Source organism: Oncorhynchus keta, chromosome 32 (assembly GCF_023373465.1).
Source record: "Oncorhynchus keta strain PuntledgeMale-10-30-2019 chromosome 32, Oket_V2, whole genome shotgun sequence".
Lineage (NCBI taxonomy): Eukaryota > Metazoa > Chordata > Actinopteri > Salmoniformes > Salmonidae > Oncorhynchus > Oncorhynchus keta.
This window is the reverse complement of record NC_068452.1, coordinates 18,859,024-18,877,050: the sequence shown is the minus strand read 5'-3', so window position 1 is coordinate 18,877,050 and position 18,027 is coordinate 18,859,024. Positions and strand designations below refer to the sequence as shown.

Below are 18,027 nucleotides of genomic sequence, written 5' to 3'. Positions count from 1 at the left end.
AATCACTGGTTTGAGAGCACAAAATCAACCAAAATAGCACTGCTAATAGCTCTAGATATAAAATACTGCGATTGAAGATTTTTTTTTCTCCAGAGATTAAATTATTTAAAAATGCAAGTTCATTATAATTTCTACACACGTTCTACCTGGTTAAAGTTTATGTTCAGACTGGAGTATTTTTATTTTTTTTTAAAGATGTGCATATACTTTTTTGGGACTCAGACACCCAAGACCCATTCGATACCTCCTGCGATCCAAATTCAGGGACCCAGTTATTATTACCAACTCTAATATGTCTATGAAATATAAACATTTGGTCATGTGTTGCTTTTATTAACCATAGCTATATACATCTGGAGTGAACATGTAATTTAAACAATAAATAGTGGAGAGAAGTAGAAACAGAGAGAAGTACTGCAACAAAAAAAGCAAGTTAGACACTATTGAACTACTGGTATACTTTGAGTTTGTCAAGTTACATGAATAATTAAAATGTTATATATACGATATTGGAAAATAAAATCAAAGACGTTCCTTTATAGTTCAGTTACTAGCGTTATGTCCCATTGGGCGGCGCACAATTGACCCAACGTCGTCAGTGTTTGACCGGTGTAGGCCGTCATTGTAAATAATAATTTGTTCTTAACTGTCTTGCCATTTTAATTAAATAAAGGTTAAATAAATAAATAAAACATGTATGTAAGGATGTTTTTGCAAGCACTAGACTGGCCTACGACGTAGCCTGGACGATTTACAAGAGTGGTCTCTGACAGGGCGGGGTGTCTGGTCTTTTGACAATACTCTGATTGATTTACATCTGCGTTGACAAGCCGAGTCCATGGATCAGTGGAGGGAATGATACAATGTTGCGAGTGCCAACAATTTATATCAATATATATGACGCGAGATGAATACATGCTGCGCGCGCATTTACATCAGACGACGGAAGTGCACAGCAGAAACATCGAGGAAAAGCGACACAGGGAGTGAAAACGAAGCAGAATTAGTCAATGACAGAGAGAGGGAGTAAGGGAAAGAAAGGAGAGAAAGCAATACGGAGGCTGCTGGGTTGCTCGGTAGAGGTGGACGTGGCGGGTCGGGTTCAGTTTGAAGCCAAGCAACTGTGGCGACGGCGAGCCGAAGGCTAAAAAAAGCCATGAATCGGACAAACCGCAGGTAGCTATTGCTAGCTCGCTGTTTTTTAAAACTGATTTATTTATTTTTCCACCTCTTTCTCATATGCCAGTGTGTGAATGTGTATGGCCCAGCACAGGTTTCGTAATTCGACACAATTTATTTAGTTTAACGACACTTGCCTAATACTGCCTGCACGGGTCCAGGATGCACGCTCAAAGTTAATTTTTAAAAAAGTAGCTAGTAACAGTACAGTATAGCTGTCTCACTTTCTTTCCTTCCTAGCTAACGTTACATGTCATCGAGCTAGTTAGGCGCATCTGTAAAGCTAGCTAGCTAGCTAGCTAGCAGCATCGACGTTACCGATAAACAAGATGGCCACTGGCTAGCAAGTTAGCTAGAAATGGCATCTTGCCCTGTCTTTGTATGATAGTAGTCAGCTGGTAAACTGAAATATGCCTTTTAAAAATGATGCAAAGAGTTGGCAGGTGAAAAAAATCCCCCCTCTGAAAAGTTTTTGCTGGTTGTAAGCGCTTCATATGTCACGCAATAGCTTGCTTATAGTCATCCTCAACCAACTGGGTGAGAGAGAAAAAAATCACCGCCAGATTCTTGCAGCCAACTAGTGCATGATGTGCGTGGCGGGTTTGGCGTGCTACCTAGCTGGTCAGAACATGCAGGTCTCGCATGAACACCCATGTTGTAGTTTAGATTAAAGTCCTTCATTTTGGTAACATGTGATATTTAGATTTCAAGGCGAGTTATTGTGTAGTCATCGAATTGATGCGCATTAATGTTGTGAAGTTAGAAGTAGCTAAAACTATTTCAGGACGTTCGGCTGCCAACTTCTCACCAGCCATCATTAAAACTTAAATATAAGGCCTACTTAATTTTTCTACAATGTCAGTACAGTTAAAATTCGAACACAGTTCTCGAAGTTTGCGCATCTCTATTGTCATTGCACATCTGTGTGTGTTTCTCATACATATAGCTTGCTTGCCACTCATACATATAGCTTGCTTGCCACTGGGTATTGTGATTGTGTAACAATGTGTAGTTAGGTGTCTTTTTAGTATTCTGTGTGCTTGTTTTATTTGTGTAATTATAAGCCGATGTTATTATGAGTTGACAGACCTGTTTATTTTGTATTACTTACCCAGCTAGGCCTACCAGGTACACTACCCCTGCTATATTCTAATTGAAGTGAGGCCTGTAGAAGACAATAGGTTCTATTTTTTAACTGAATTATTTCATATCCCTTGTCTTCTATCTTTCCAGGGGCTTCAAAGATAGGTGTTGCTCCTAACCCAAGGAAGAAGGCTTGGCATCAGAACAAGCTGTACTATCAGAGGGACACTCAAGTGGGCCAAGGCTCCTTTCAGGGCAAAGTAGTACTATTCTCTGATTCATTACGGGACTTAATAGAGACTGGTGCATAAGGACTCTGCAGCCATGGCAGAGTTAGAGACAGAGTGCATCACGCTAGGACTTGACACGCTGCATGCATCAGAGTGTGGCTCACCGCCGCTGGATCCACTTCGGCCTGAGTGCACCTCACCAACCCTCCACCTGCTCTCGTCTGACTGCAGCACGCTTGGCACGCTGGCAGCAGAGATTGCAGAGCCCATGGTCATGCTGCCTTGTGTGAAGACTGAGCCTGCAGACGACCTGGACCCCATCCACACCGTGGACCTGTCAGAGATCCAGCCATTGAGCACAGCGGAGCTGGGCCACGAACAGATCAAGATGGAGATCAGTGGGTTGGACTACATCAAGTCTGAGCACCACGTCCATGACCTCCACTGCTTCCACAGCTCTGAGTACGAGAGCGACTCGTATTGTATGAAGTCTCACTACGAGCCCAGCCTGGTGTTTGACTACATCACCCATGTGTCCGACAGCCTGGACTACATCAGGTCGGAACAGCATGCCGACCTACAGTGTTATTACACCACCGAGCTCGGGGCCATCAAGACTGAGTACGAGCCCAACCTGATGTCCAACCACATCAAGACAGAGATGAGCCTGGAGTCCATCCACATGGCCGAGCTCCGGACCGAGCTAAACAAGCTCAGCCATGACGGGGTCATGGAAGGCCATAGACTGGACAACGAGTTCCCTGGCGCAGGAGGCCTCTACGAGCTGCAGTCCACCCATGCTGGGAAAGGCCCAGGCCACACAAGCCCGAAAGGGCATAGCACAACCCCACGCAAACCTCGTAACCTCAGTGGTGAGAAGCCTTTCTCTTGCACCCAGTGTGGGAAGAATTTCAGCACTCTGGGGAACCTCAAAACACACCAGCGCATTCATACAGGAGAGAGGCCATATACCTGCTCGCAGTGCGGCAAGAGTTTCGGCCAGGCAGGGAACCTGAAGAGGCACCAGCTCATTCACACTGGTCAGAAACCCTACGTCTGTGCCCACTGCCCCAAGGGCTTCACCAAAGCAGATGACCTCCGCTCACACCAGCGTCTACACACCGGCGAGAAGCCCTTCTGTTGCCTTCAGTGTGGGAAGAGCTTCAGTCAGTCCAAGGAGCTCAAAGCCCACCAGCTAAGCCACACCGGAGAGAGGCCTTTCTGCTGCCAACACTGTGGGAAGAGCTTCACCAAGGAAATGAGCTACCACAACCACCTGCAGATTCATACTGGCGAGAAACCGTACTGCTGCTCTCAGTGCGGTAAGACATTCAGCAACTCGGGGGTCCTCAAAACACACGAGAAGATACATTCCGGGGTGAGGCCATTCGGCTGCACACAGTGCGGTAAGAGCTTTGGCCGTTTGGGACATCTAAAAGCACACCAGCAAATCCACACTGGGGAGAGACCTTTCGCCTGCCTCCAGTGTGGGAAGAACTTCAGCCAGTCAGGCCATCTCAAAGCACATGAGCAAATTCACAAAAGAGAGAGATCAGACATGAGCAGCTCCAGCAGCAGTGGTGGTAGCAGCAGCCGCAGTACTGATAGTAGCTAAATACCTTTAACCTCTTCAAAGTATTATTCCTTTTTTTTTATATAAATACTATATATATGTTTTTCCTTACACTTTTCTTACGTTTTTCATACATTTTGTGCTTATTGTGTTATGTTCTTTGGGGGTCAACTTGACTGATTTGCTATTATGCAAATGTCTATGTTGGGATCAGTGAAGTTACTGAGGGACTTATAGAAAACTTTGTATCTTGTCTGATCTGTGTTGTAGTGAGTGCCATTCCAGTTTCTTTCCTCCAGAAAAATCACTCATTGTGTACAACCTTATTGATAACATGTAATTCCTAAACCATGTACTGGAATTCATTTATTAAAGAAACTAATGCAACACCAAATCTCTCCTTTCTTTTGTATCGTCCTGAATTATGAACTTGTCTACCAGAGTGGCAAATGAATGTCTTTATTAGAGCATTGGTAACAGGTCAAGACCGAATGCTGCACCCCGACTGTATCGCCACTATGCTCATTATAAGTGTACAGATCTGAGAAAGTAGTACTATTTTACAGTAATGTTTCCACAAGTAGTTAGCTGTTATGTAATAGGACATTCATTTATGTAGTTAAAATGGGTACTGTAGTATTTTCATTGTAGAAAAGCTGACTCCTTTGTGTAAAAGTAAAGATGCCTTAGTAGAAAATGACTCAAGTGAAAGTCACCCAGTAAAATACTACTTGAGTAAAAGTATTTGGTTTTAAATACACTTAAGTATCAAAAGTAAAAGTATAAATCATTTCAATTTGCTCATATTAGTCAAACCAGATGGCACAATTGTAATGTTTTTTTCGTTTATGGATAGCCAGGGGCATGCTCCAACACAAAGCATGTGTGTTTTGTGAGTCCAGAGGCAGTAGGGATAACCAGGGATGTTCTCTTGATAAGTATTTTTGGATGTCTGAAAAGGTTTGGAGTAGAAAGTACATTTTCCTTAGGAATGTGGTGAAGTAAAAGTTGTCTAAAATATAAATAAAGTACAGATAAGCCATTTTTTTGGTGTAAGTAGTACTTTAAAGTAATTTTACTTAAGTACTGTTGGTATGTGATTTCATGGTCGTTTCTATAATTCTTAGTTATAACACTTAATTATTGCACATTCTACTGCTATGGCTCTATAGACGTTTGCTCTGAGATAGAGAATGAAGATACCAGTAACCACAGACGAGGTCATTTGATAATTTTTATCCTTCAACCACCAGCATGACACAGTTGTTAGGTTCACAATATCTTTGGCTGAATTTGAATGGACTTTCACGCACATACAGTGGGGCAAAAAAGTATTTTGTCAGCCACCAATTGTGCAAGTTCTCAACTATGACAGACAAAATGAGGAAATAAAATCCAGAAAATCACTTTGTAGGATTTTTTATGAATTTATTTGCAAATTATGGAGGAAAATAAGTATTTGGTCACCTACAAACAAGCAAGATTTCTGGCTCTCACAGGCCTATAGCTTCTTCTTTAAGAGGCTCCTCTGTCCTCCACTCGTTACCTGTATTAATGGAATCTGTTATCAGTATAAAAGACACCTGTCCACAACTCAAACAGTCACACTCCAAACTCCACTATGGCCAAGACCAAAGAGCTGTCAAAGGACACCAGAAACAAAATTGTAGACCTGCACCAGGTTGGGAAGACTGAATCTGCAATAGGTAAGCAGCTTGGTTTGAAGAAATCAACTGTGGGAGCAATTATTAGGAAATGGAAGACATACAAGACCACTGATAATGACCACTGGATGACCCAGAAGAAGATTGGGAGAATGTCATGTGGTCAGATGAAACCAAAATATAACTTTTTGGTAAAAACTCAACTCGTCGTGTTTGGAGGACAAAGAATGCGGAGTTGCATCCATAGAACACCATACCTACTGTGAAGCATGGGGGTGGAAACATCATGCTTTGGGGCTGTTTTTCTGCAAAGGGACCAGGACGACTGATCCGTGTAAAGTGAAGCTTGTGAAGACTTACAGGAAACGTTTGACCTCTGTCATTGCCAAACAAAGGGTATTTAACAAAGTATTGAGAAACTTTTGTTCTTGACCAAATACTTATTTTCCACCATAATTTGCAAATTAATTAATTAAAAATCCTACAATGTGATTTTCTGGATTTCTTTTCTCATTTTGTCTGTCATAGTAGAAGTGTACCTATGATGGAAATTACAGGCCTCTCATATTTTTAAGTGGGAGAACTTGCACAATTGGTGGCTGACTAAATACTTTTTTGCCCCACTGTAACTGAGCTAAACGACTATCACTCACTTCCGTCATCATGAAGTGTTTTGAGAGACGAGTCAATGTTCCTTATCCCCTTACACTGTGTATAAGACAGTAGTTTTGGAATTGTTAGTTAGATTACTTGTTGGTTATCACTGCATTGTCGGAAGAAGCACAAGCATTTCGCTACACTCGCATTTAACATCTGCTAACCATGTGTATGTGACAAATAAAATTTGATTTGATTTGATATCACCTTCACCCTACCTGACACACCTAGACCCACTCCAATCGCCCTAACAGGTCCACAGACGACACAATCACAAACACTGCACACTGCCCTAACCCATATGGACAAGAGGAATACCTATGTAAAAATTCTGTTCATTACAGCTCAGCATTTAACACCATAGTACCCTCCAAACTTGTCATTAAGCTCGAGAACCTGTGTCTCGACCCCGCCCTATGCAACTGGGTCCTGGACTTTCTGATGGGCCGGCCCCCAGGTGGTGAGGGTTGGAAACAACATCTCCACCCCGCTGATCCTTAACACTGGGGCCCCACAAGGTTGCGTGCTCAGCCCTCTCCTGTACTCCCTGTTCACCCATAACTGCGTGGCCATGCATGCCTCCAACTCAATCATCAAGTTTGCAGACAGCACTACGGTGGTAGGCTTGATTACCAACAACGACAAAACGGCCTACAGGGAGGAGGTGAAGGCGCTGACTGCGAGCCAAGTCTAACCATCCACTAATGCTCTTGTGGCTGAATGGAGAAAGTCCCCTCAGCAGTGTTCCAACTTCTATAAGAAACCCTTTCCAGAAGAGTGGAGGCTGTTATAGCAGCAAAGGGGGGACCAACTCTATATTAATGCTCATAATCTTTGGAATGAGATGTTCAACGAGCATGTAGTGTATCTAAACTGGTAACTGCTAAAATAAAGGAAACACATTCTTGGCATTTTCACAACCAGCTTCATGAGGTAGTCACCTGGATTGCATTTAAATTAACTCATGTGCTTTCTTAAAAGTTAATTTGTGGAATTTCTTTCCTTCTTAATGCGTTTGAGCCAATCATCTTGTCACAACACAACTGATTGGCTCAAACGCATTAAGAAGGAAAGATACAGAAGATAGGCCTATTTGGTAAAAGACCAAGTCCATATTATGGCAAGAACAGCTCAAATAGGCAAAGAGAAATTACATGTCCATCATTACTTTAAGACATGAAGGTCAGTCAATCCGGAAAATGTCAAGAACTTTTAACGTTTTTTCAAGTGCAGTCGCAAAAACCATCAAGCGCTATGACGAAACTGGCTCTCATGAGGACCACCACAGGAAAAGAAGACACAGAGTTACCTCTGCTGCAGAGGATAAGTTCATTAGAGTTGCTAGCCTCAGAAATTGCAGCCCAAATAAATGCTTCACAGAGTTCAAGTAACAGACACATCTCAACATCAACTGTTCAGAGGAGACTGCGTGAATCAGCCATTCATGGTTGAATTGCTGCAAAGAAACCACTACTATAGGACACCAATTATAAGAAGAGACTTGCTTTGGCCAAGAAACACGAGCAATGGACTTTAGACCGGTGGAAATGTGTCCTTTGGTCTGGAGTCCAAATTGGAGATTTTTGGTTACAACTGCTATGTCTTTGTGTGTGGGTGAACGGATGATCTTCGCACGTGTGGTTCCGACCGTAAAGCATGGAGGAGGAGGTGTTATGCTGTGGGGGTGCTTTGCTTGTGACACTGTGATTTATTTAGAATTCAAGGAACACTTAACCAGCATGGCTACCACAGCATTCTGCAGCGATACGCCATCCCATATGGTTTGGGCTTAGTGGGACTATAATTTGTTTTTCAACAGGACAATGACCCAACACACCTCCAGGCTGTGTAAGGGTTATTTTACCAAGAAGGAAAGTGATGGAGTGCTGCATCAGATGACCTGGCCTCCACAATCCACTGACCTCAATCAAATTGAGATGGTTGAGATGTTCAAACAACCAAATTAAGATGAGTCTAAAACCCCAAACAGCAAGCAATACAGATGTAGCTAGGAAAAAATCCCTAGAAAGACAGGAACCTAGGAAGAAACCTAGAGAGGAACCAGGCTCTGATGGGTGGCCAGTCCTCTTCTGGCTGTGCCGGGTGGAGATTATAACAGTACATGGCCAAGATGTTCAAACATTCATAGATGACCAGCAGGGTCAAATAATAATAATCCCAGTGGTTGTAGAGGGTGCCACAGATCACCTCAGGAGTAAATGTCAGTTGGCTTTTCATAGCCGATCATTCAGAGTTAGAGACAGCAGGTGCGTTAGAGAGAGTCAAAAGCAGCAGGCCCGGGACAAGGTAGCACGTCCCGTGAACAGGTCAGGGGACAGCAAGGAGTCATCAGGCCAGGTAGTCCTGAGGCATGGTGATATGGCTCAGGTTCTCCAAGAGAAGAGAAAGAGAGAAAAAGAGAGAGAGAGAATTAGAGGAAGCATACTTAAATTCACACAGGACACTTGATAAGACAGGAGAAATACTCCAGATATAACAGACTGACCCTAGCCCCCTGACACAAACTATTGCAGCATAATTACTGGAGGCTGAGACAGGAGAGGTCGGGAGACACTGTGGCCCCATCCGACTACACCACCGGACAGGGCCAACCGGGCAGGATATAACCCCACCCACTTTACCAAAGCACAGCCCCCACACCACCAGAGGGATATCTTCAACCACTAATTTACTACCCTGAGACAAGGCCGAGTATAGCCCACGAAGATTGCCCCCACGGTACAAATTCGAGGGGGGCGCCAACTCAGACAGGAAGATCAAGTCAGTGACTCAATCCGCTCATGTGACGCACCCCTCCTAGGGACGGCATGGAAGAGCACCAGTAAGCCAGTGACTCAGCTCCCGTAATAGAGTTAGAGGCAGATAATCCCAGTGGAGAGAAGAGAACCGGCCAGGCACAGACAGCAAGGGCGGTTTGTCGCTCCAGTGCCTTCCCATTCCCCTTCACACCCCTGGGCCAGACTACACTCGATCATACTGAAGAGATGAGTCTTCAATAAAGACTTAGAGGTCGAGACCGAGTCTGCGTCTCTCACATGGATAGGAAGACCATTCCATAAAAATGGAGACCTATAGGAGAAAGTCCTGCCTCCAGCTGTTTGCTTAGAAATTCTAGGGACAATAAGGAGGCCTGCGTCTTGTGACCATAGCGTACGTGTAGGAATGTACGGCAGGACCAAATTGGAAAGATAGGTAGGAGCAAGCCCATGTAATGCTTTGTAGGTTAGCACTAAAACCTTGAAATCAACCCTAGCCTTAACAGGAAGCCAGTGTAGAGAAGCTAGCACTGGAATAATATGATCCAATTTCTAGGATTTAGTTAAGATTCTAGCAGCCGTGTTTAGCACTATCTGAAGTTTATTTAGTGCTTTATCCGGGTAGCCGGGAAGTAGAGCATTGCAGTAGTATAATTTTGAAGTGACAAAAGGATGGGTTAATTTTTCAGCATCATTCTTTGGACAGAAAGTTTCTGATTTTTGCAATGTTAGGTATATGGAAAATAGCTGTCCTTGAAACAGTCTTGATATGTTTGTCAAAAGAGAGATCAGGGTCCAGAGTAACACTGAGGTCCTTCACAGTTTTATTTGAGACGACTGTACAACCATCAAGATTAATTGTCAGATATAACAGAAGATCTCTTGGTTTCTTGGGACCTAGAACTAGCATATCTTTTTTGTCCGAATTTAAAAGTAAAACATTTGCCACCATACACTTCCTTATGTCTGAAACACAGGCTTCCAGGGAGGGCAATTTTGGGGCTTCCTCATGTTTCATCAAAATGTACAGCTGTGTACTGTCCGCATAGAAGTGAAAGTTGACATTATGTTTCTGAATGACATGACCAAGAGGTAAAATATATAGTGAAAACAATAGTGGTCCTAAAACAGAACCTTGAGAAACACTGACATTTACAGTTGATTTGTCAGAGGACAAACCATCCACAGAGACAAATTGATAACTTTCAGACAGAAAAGATCTAAATCAGGCCAGAACTTGTCCGTGTAGACCAACTTGGGTTTCCAATCTTTCCAAAAGAATGTGGTGATCGATGGTATCAAAAGCAGCACTAAGGTCTAGGAGCACGAGAACAAATGCAGAGCCTTGGTCTGACGCCATTAAAAGGTAATTTACCACCTTCACAAGTGCAGTCTCAGTGCTATGATGGGGTCTAAACCCAGACCGAAGCGTCTTTCGTATACATTGTCTTCAGAAAGGCAGTGAGTTGCTACGCAACAGCTTTTTACATTTTTTTGAGAGGAATGGGAGATTTAATGCAGGCCAATTGTTTTTTAAATATTTTCTGGGTCAAGGTTTGGCTTTTTCAAGAGAGACTTTCTTACTGACACTTTTAGTGAGTTTGTTACATATCCGGTGGATAGGGAGCCGTTTATTATGATCAACATAGGAGGGCCAAGCACAGGAAGCATCTCTTTCAGTAGTTTAGTTGGAATAGGGTCCACCATGCAGCTTGAATGTTTAGAGGCCATGACTATTTTCATCAATGTGTCAAGAGATATAGTACTAATAAACTTGAGTGTCTCCCTTGATCCTTGGTCCTGGCAGTGTTGTGCAGACTCAGGTAAACTGAGTTTTGGAGAAATACTCAGATTTAAATAGGAGTTTGTAGTTTGCTTTCTAATGATCATTACATTTACATTACATTTAAGTCATTTAGCAGACACTCTTATCCAGAGCGACTTACAAATTGGTGCATTCACCTTATGACATCCAGTGGAACAGCCACTTTACAATAGTGCATCTAAATCTTTTAAGGGGGGTGAGAAGGATTACTTTATCCTATCCTAGGTATTCCTTAAAGAGGTGGGGTTTCAGGTGTCTCCGGAAGGTGGTGATTGACTCCGCTGTCCTGGCGTCGTGAGGGAGTTTGTTCCACCATTGGGGAGCCAGAGCAGCGAACAGTTTTGACTGGGCTGAGCGGGAACTGTACTTCCTCAGTGGTAGGGAGGCGAGCAGGCCAGAGGTGGATGAACGCAGTGCCCTTGTTTGGGTGTAGGGCCTGATCAGAGCCTGGAGGTACTGAGGTGCCGTTCCCCTCACAGCTCCGTAGGCAAGCACCATGGTCTTGTAGCGGATGCGAGCTTCAACTGGAAGCCAGTGGAGAGAGCGGAGGAGCGGGGTGACGTGAGAGAACTTGGGAAGGTTGAACACCAGACGGGCTGCGGCGTTCTGGATGAGTTGTAGGGGTTTAATGGCACAGGCAGGGAGCCCAGCCAACAGCGAGTTGCAGTAATCCAGACGGGAGATGACAAGTGCCTGGATTAGGACCTGCGCCGCTTCCTGTGTGAGGCAGGGTCGTACTCTGCGGATGTTGTAGAGCATGAACCTACAGGAACGGGCCACCGCCTTGATGTTAGTTGAGAACGACAGGGTGTTGTCCAGGATCACGCCAAGGTTCTTAGCGCTCTGGGAGGAGGACACAATGGAGTTGTCAACCGTGATGGCGAGATCATGGAACGGGCAGTCCTTCCCCGGGAGGAAGAGCAGCTCCGTCTTGCCGAGGTTCAGCTTGAGGTGGTGATCCGTCATCCACACTGATATGTCTGCCAGACATGCAGAGGTGCGATTCGCCACCTGGTCATCAGAAGGGGGAAAGGAGAAGATTAATTGTGTGTCGTCTGCATAGCAATGATAGGAGAGACCATGTGAGGTTATGACAGAGCCAAGTGACTTGGTGTATAGCGAGAATAGGATCTTTTCGTCAAAGAAGTTCATTCATTTTTCACTGCTGAAGTGAAAGCCATCCTCTCTTGGGGAATGCTGCTTTTTTAGTTAGCTTTGCGACAAATACATTTGGGATTGTTCTTATTCTCCTCAATTAAGTTGGAAAAATAGGATGATCACGCAGCAGTGTGGGCTTTTCGATACTGCACGGTACTGTCTTTCCAAGCTAATCGGAAGACTTCCAGTTTGGTGTAGCGCCATTTCCATTCCAATTTTCTGGAAGCTTGCTACAGGACTCAGTATTTTCTGTATACAAGGAAGCAAGATTCTTATGACAAATACTTTTTGTTTTTAGGGGTGCGACTGCATCTAAGGTATTACGCAAGGTTAAATTAAGTTCCTAAATTAGGTGGTTTACCAATTGTTGTACTCTGACATCTTTGGGTAGGTGGAGGGAGTCTGGAAGGGCATCTAGGAATCGTTGGGTTGTCCGAGAATTTATAGCACAGCTTTTGATGATCCTTGGTTGGGATCTGAGCAGATTATTTGTTGTAATTGCAAATGTAATAAAATGGTGGTCTGATAGTCCAGGATTATGAGGAAAAACATTAAGATCAATAATAACAATTGTTATTCCACGGTAAAGAACTAGGTCCAGAGTATGACCGTGGCAGTGAGTAGGTCCAGAGACATGTTGGACAAAACCCACTGAGTCGATGATGGCTCTGAAAGCCTTTTGGAGTGGGTCTGTGGACTTTTCCATATGAATATTAAATTAGAATATTATCTGCCATGACTACAAGGTCCGATAGGAATTCAGGGAACTCAGTAAGGAATGCTGTATACGGCCCAGGAGGCCTGTATTCAGTAGGTTTAAAAAGTGATTGAGTAGGCTGCACAGATTTCATGACTAGAAGCTCAAAAGACAAAAACCTGTATATATACACTACTGGTCAAAAGTTTTAGAACACCTACTCATTCAAGGGTTTTTCTTAAATTTTCACACCTTTTGGGTTACTTCATGATTCCATATGTGTTATTTCATAGTTGTGACATCTTCACTATTATTCTACAATGTATAAACTAGTAAAAATTAAGTAAAACCTTGAATAAGTAGGTGTGTCCAAACTTTTGACTGGTACTGTGTATATACGTATATGAACGACTGATTAAATATTTTATTAATCAAATGTCATTTAAAAATAATTGTCATGTTCAAGTATATCATATTACACAGAATGCATTTTAAACTTCATGCAATATATTACTTTTGTATGACTTAATAAATATATTGATAGGAGTGGGGAAAAGGTGCTTGTGTTTTGATAAGCACACCAAAGATAGTATTAACGATATAGTATATATCTAGTTTTTCAAGCGAAGGTCCTTTAATCCTTAAGAGTCTATTGATGCACCCGTACGTAAATCTAAGTAACAAATAAAAAATCCCTATCAAAATCCGTCAATGTAAGCTAGAGATATCAGGTTTTTTGCATGGGCTGCATCTCAATCCACCATATCTGCATATGTCTGCATTCTGCATCAGAGGTGGAAGGTGGCTGAGCTACAGCGGTGTTTGTCAGATCATGAGACATCATGAAAATCGGTCTTCTCCCAAAAACATCTGTAGCCTCTGACCTTTTATGAACTATTATGACCCCTCTAAGGAAAAGGAAGACTTTTGCTCTACGACCCCCAGAAGTGTCACAGGACGTTTTTGAAGGTAAAGGCTTGATCCGAAAATGTGGTCGGAGGCTCTGTATGGAGAGTGTTACGCAATTGTGAGGCCTCCGGAGGCATGCATAGGCTAAATTGAGCATCTGCAAATCATTTTGTAACAATGCGGAGGGCTCCATATAGCTCTGTATAGCTTGACATGGTTGGTTGACGATAGGTGGGGGTGGGAGGTCCAGTATAAATACAAACTTACTTCCTTGACAACTTCCATCACAAAAGCGCAAGAAGTATAAATGCTTTTACTAAATCCAGATAGCAGATATTCTGAAAGAGCTGAAAAACCTGGACCCGTACAAATCAGCTGGGCTAGACAATCTGGACCCTCTCTTTCTAAAACTATCCGCCGCCATTGTTGCAACCTTTATTACCAGTCTGTTCAACCTCTCTTTCGTATCATCCGAGATTCCTAAAGATTGGAAAGCTGCCTCGGTCATGCCCCCCTCTTCATAGGGGGTGACACTCTAGACCCAAACTGTTACAGACCTATATCCATCCTGCCCTGCCTTTTCAAAGTCTTTCGAAAGCCAAGTTAACAAACAGATCACTGACCATTTCGAATCCCACCTTACCTTCTCCGCAGTGTAATCCGGTTTCCGAACTGGTCACGGGTGCACCTCAGCCACGCTCAAGGTACTAAACGATATCATAACCGCCATTGATAATATACAGTACTATGCAGCCATCTTCATCGACCTGGCCAAGGTTTTCGGCTCGGTCAATCCCCGTATTCTTATCGGCAGACTCAACAGCCTTGGTTTCTCAAATGAGTGCCTCGCCTGGGTCACCAACTACTTCTCAGATAGAGTTCAGTGTGTCAAATCGGAGGGCCTGTTGTCCGAACCTCTGGCAGTCTCTATGGGGGTGCCACAGGGTTCAATTCTCGGGCCGACTCTCTTCTCTGTATATATATCAATGATGTCGCTCTTGCTGCTGGTGATTCTCTGATCCACCTCTATGCAGACGACACCATTCTGTTTACATCTGGCCCTTCTTTGGACACTGTGTTAACTAACCTCCAAACGAGCTTCAATGCCATACAACACTCCTTCCGAGGCCTCCAACTGCTCTTAAACTCTAGTAAAACTAAATGCATGCTCTTCAACCGATTGCTGCCCTCACCCACCCACCCACCCGACTAGCATCACTACTCTGGACGGTTCTGACTTAGAATATGTGGACAACTACAAATACCTAGGTGTCTGGCTAGACTGTAAACTCTCCTTCCAGACTCATATTAAGCATCTCCAATACAAAATTAAATCTTGAATCGGCTTCCTATTTCACAACAAAGCCTCCTTCATTCACACTGCCAAACATACCCTCGTAAAACTGGCTATACTACCAATCCTCGACTTCGGCAATGTCATTTACAAAATAGCCTCCAACACTCAGCAAACTGGATGTAGTCTATCATAGTGCCATCCGTTTTGTCACCAAAGCGCCATATGCCACCCACCACTGCGACCTGCATGCTCTCGTCAGCTGGCCCTCTCCACATATTCGTCGCCAGACCCACTAGCTCCAGGTCATCTATAAGTCTTTGCTAGGTAAAGCTCTGCCTTATCTCAGCTCATTGGTCACGATAATAACATCCCCCCTTAGAACGCGCTCCAGCAGGTATATCTCACTAGTTATCCCCAAAGCCGACACCTCATTTGGCCGACTTTCCTTCCAGTTCTTTGCTGCCAATGACTGGAACAAATTGCAAAATAATCGCTGAAATTGGAGACTTATATCTCTCTCACTAAACTCTAAGCATTAGCTATCTGAGCAGCTCAGCGATCGCTGCAGCTGTACACAGCCCATCTGTAAATAGCCCATCCAACTACCTACCTCATCCCCATATTGTTTTTATTCGTTTTTTTTGGTCTTTTGCAAACCAGTATTTCTTCTTGCACATCATCGTCTGCACATCTATCACTCCAGTGTTAATTTGCTAAACTGTAATTACTCCGCTACTATGGCCTTTTCTATTGCCTTACCTCCTTACTGCATTTGCACACACTATATATAGGTTTTTCTATTGTTATTGACTGTACTTTATCTTGGCCAGGTCGCAGTTGTAAATGAGAACTTGTTCTCAACTGGCATACCTGGTTAAATAAAGGTGAAATAAAATAAATAAATAAATAAATAAAAACTTCTGCAGAGGCTGTATCACAGTAAATGCTGTATGGCCACAGCAGAAGGTGGATTTACCATGCAGAGCCTTTTACCCATACAAACGAATAGAAGTACTGAGGTAGTTTTGTGGCAACAAAAATAAGGGGTTAAATATGTGTAAAAAAAAATCTGGCCACTTCTCTCTCCTATGTTCCTGTAGTGATGAGTGAGTTGAGATCCTTCGGTAGTTCCCGGGTCTGCAAACTCATCCTTTACTTCCTCTGCTAGCGTGCGGAAATCCACCGCATAGTCTGCCACACCGAGGGAGTCCTGCCGAAGCTGGAGTAACTTCCGGTCAGCCTCCCTCCCGGCCACCGTAGCCTTAAACTTTTCCCACCTCCGCCACAAATACCTCCAGATTGAGGCAGACGGCGGATTTTTTCTCCCACACCGCCGTGGCCCAGGCAAGTGTCCTCCCAGACATCAGTATAATAATGTACGCTATCTTCGAGCGGTCCAATGGAAACTAAGAAGGCTGCAGCTCGAAAACGACGGAGCACTGGGAGAGAAAGGCCAGGCAGGTTCTGGAATCTCCATCGTTGCGCTCCGGGGGAGGTAAGCGGGTTCCCGGGAAACCAGGGTGACACCGCTGCTACCAGCCTGGTTACTGAGGGGCTGGGAGGTTACGGTCGTGGTAGGCTGCCTAGTAAGCAACCCACGGAATTGCTCCCGCAAAGCGTCCAATGCTAGGTTGTGACGTTTGGCCACATCCTGGAACCCTTCCATCAGACCTCAAAGTAACTCCTCGCGTCTATCAATGAAGGCTCCTTGGGAGGAGATTGTTACGGAGTCTAGTTGATAGGTAATCGACTAGCCGGACTGTTCCCCGGGACTCCAGTTGTTGCCATTCATACAATGCACAAACAAGGCTATTGAACCTGACATTGGTGTCTGTCGTTATTCCTTTATCTAACATATCATACTGAAACATGGTATCAGAAGTGGCTCGGAAAACACACGTTTGTTATTTTTGTAGCTAAGTACAGTATAGGCGCAGTTACGTTCCATATGCGAACACACGCCGTTTCCTACTCACAACACTGATCAACTCGTTGTTAGCTGCCTAGCTAGCATCACTACCTACGTCGATGACTGAAGGCAAAGAAATCTCATATTCCATTGCTATGGCAGTGAACATTCCGCCACCAAATCCCATGGTTCTCACAAGGGACTGGAATACTAATTGGGACAACTTCAGGGATGAATTCGAGGACTATGCGCTGGCGACCGGTCTACATGAGAAACCCAACAAGCGGCAACTCTGAGGAGTTTAATGGGCAGCGAATGCAGGCACAATCTCACCCTCACAGCACGTCAACAGTGTGATGCAAAGGCTATATTGGATGCATTGGAGAATTACTTCAAACCCGCCAGAAACGTAATTTATGAGCGGTTCGTTTTCGGAAGCTGTAAACAGGAAGAGGGTGAGTCAGTACACAACTTTGTAACCCGTTTGAGAGAGAAATCCGCCACTTGTGAATACGGGGGATTGAAAGATGAACTGATTCGTGACAAAATAGTCCTGGGAATTGCAAATGAGGATACACGCCGGCGTCTACTGAGAGAGAGAGACTTAACATTAGTAACTGCCATTGAAATGTGCCGCACTGCTGAAGCCAGACATGAAAATGAGAGCAATGGAAATCGAAACCCCACGCTCCGACGTTGATACCGTTCACGCTGTTGCTAGGCAGACATTCAGACTAAACCAATTGAGGCAGAGCAATTCACCACGAACGGTGAACACAGAGAACCCCGTAGCATGTAAATACTGTGGGAATACACACACACGTGGCAAAGAGCACTGCCCTGCCTACGGAAAACCATGCAGAGCTTGTGGAACTAATAATCATTTTGCAAAAGTGTGTCTCAAAAGCAAAAGAAGGGTGAGTGAGGGCAAGATTCACTGTGTTGATGATGTCATTCAATGTTCAGAGCTGAAAAGTGAAAGTGACATTTACATGCATGAATCCATTGGGGCTGTACACTCAAGAGGGAAGAAATGGTTTGTGACACTACGATTACACAACAAGCAACA

General features: G+C 44.0%; 1 protein-coding gene across 1 annotated transcript; it reads left to right on the top strand.

Moving 5' to 3' along the window:
* The first annotated feature begins 783 nt into the window (after positions 1–783).
* LOC118365214 (gastrula zinc finger protein XlCGF57.1-like) lies at positions 784–4,452 on the top strand. The gene is made up of 2 exons (XM_035747229.2): positions 784–1,176; positions 2,413–4,452. Exon 2 carries the CDS (start codon positions 2,587–2,589, stop codon positions 4,105–4,107), a length of 1,521 nt encoding a protein of 506 aa, XP_035603122.1. The 5' UTR covers positions 784–1,176; positions 2,413–2,586; the 3' UTR covers positions 4,108–4,452.
* The last annotated feature ends 13,575 nt before the right edge of the window (positions 4,453–18,027 follow it).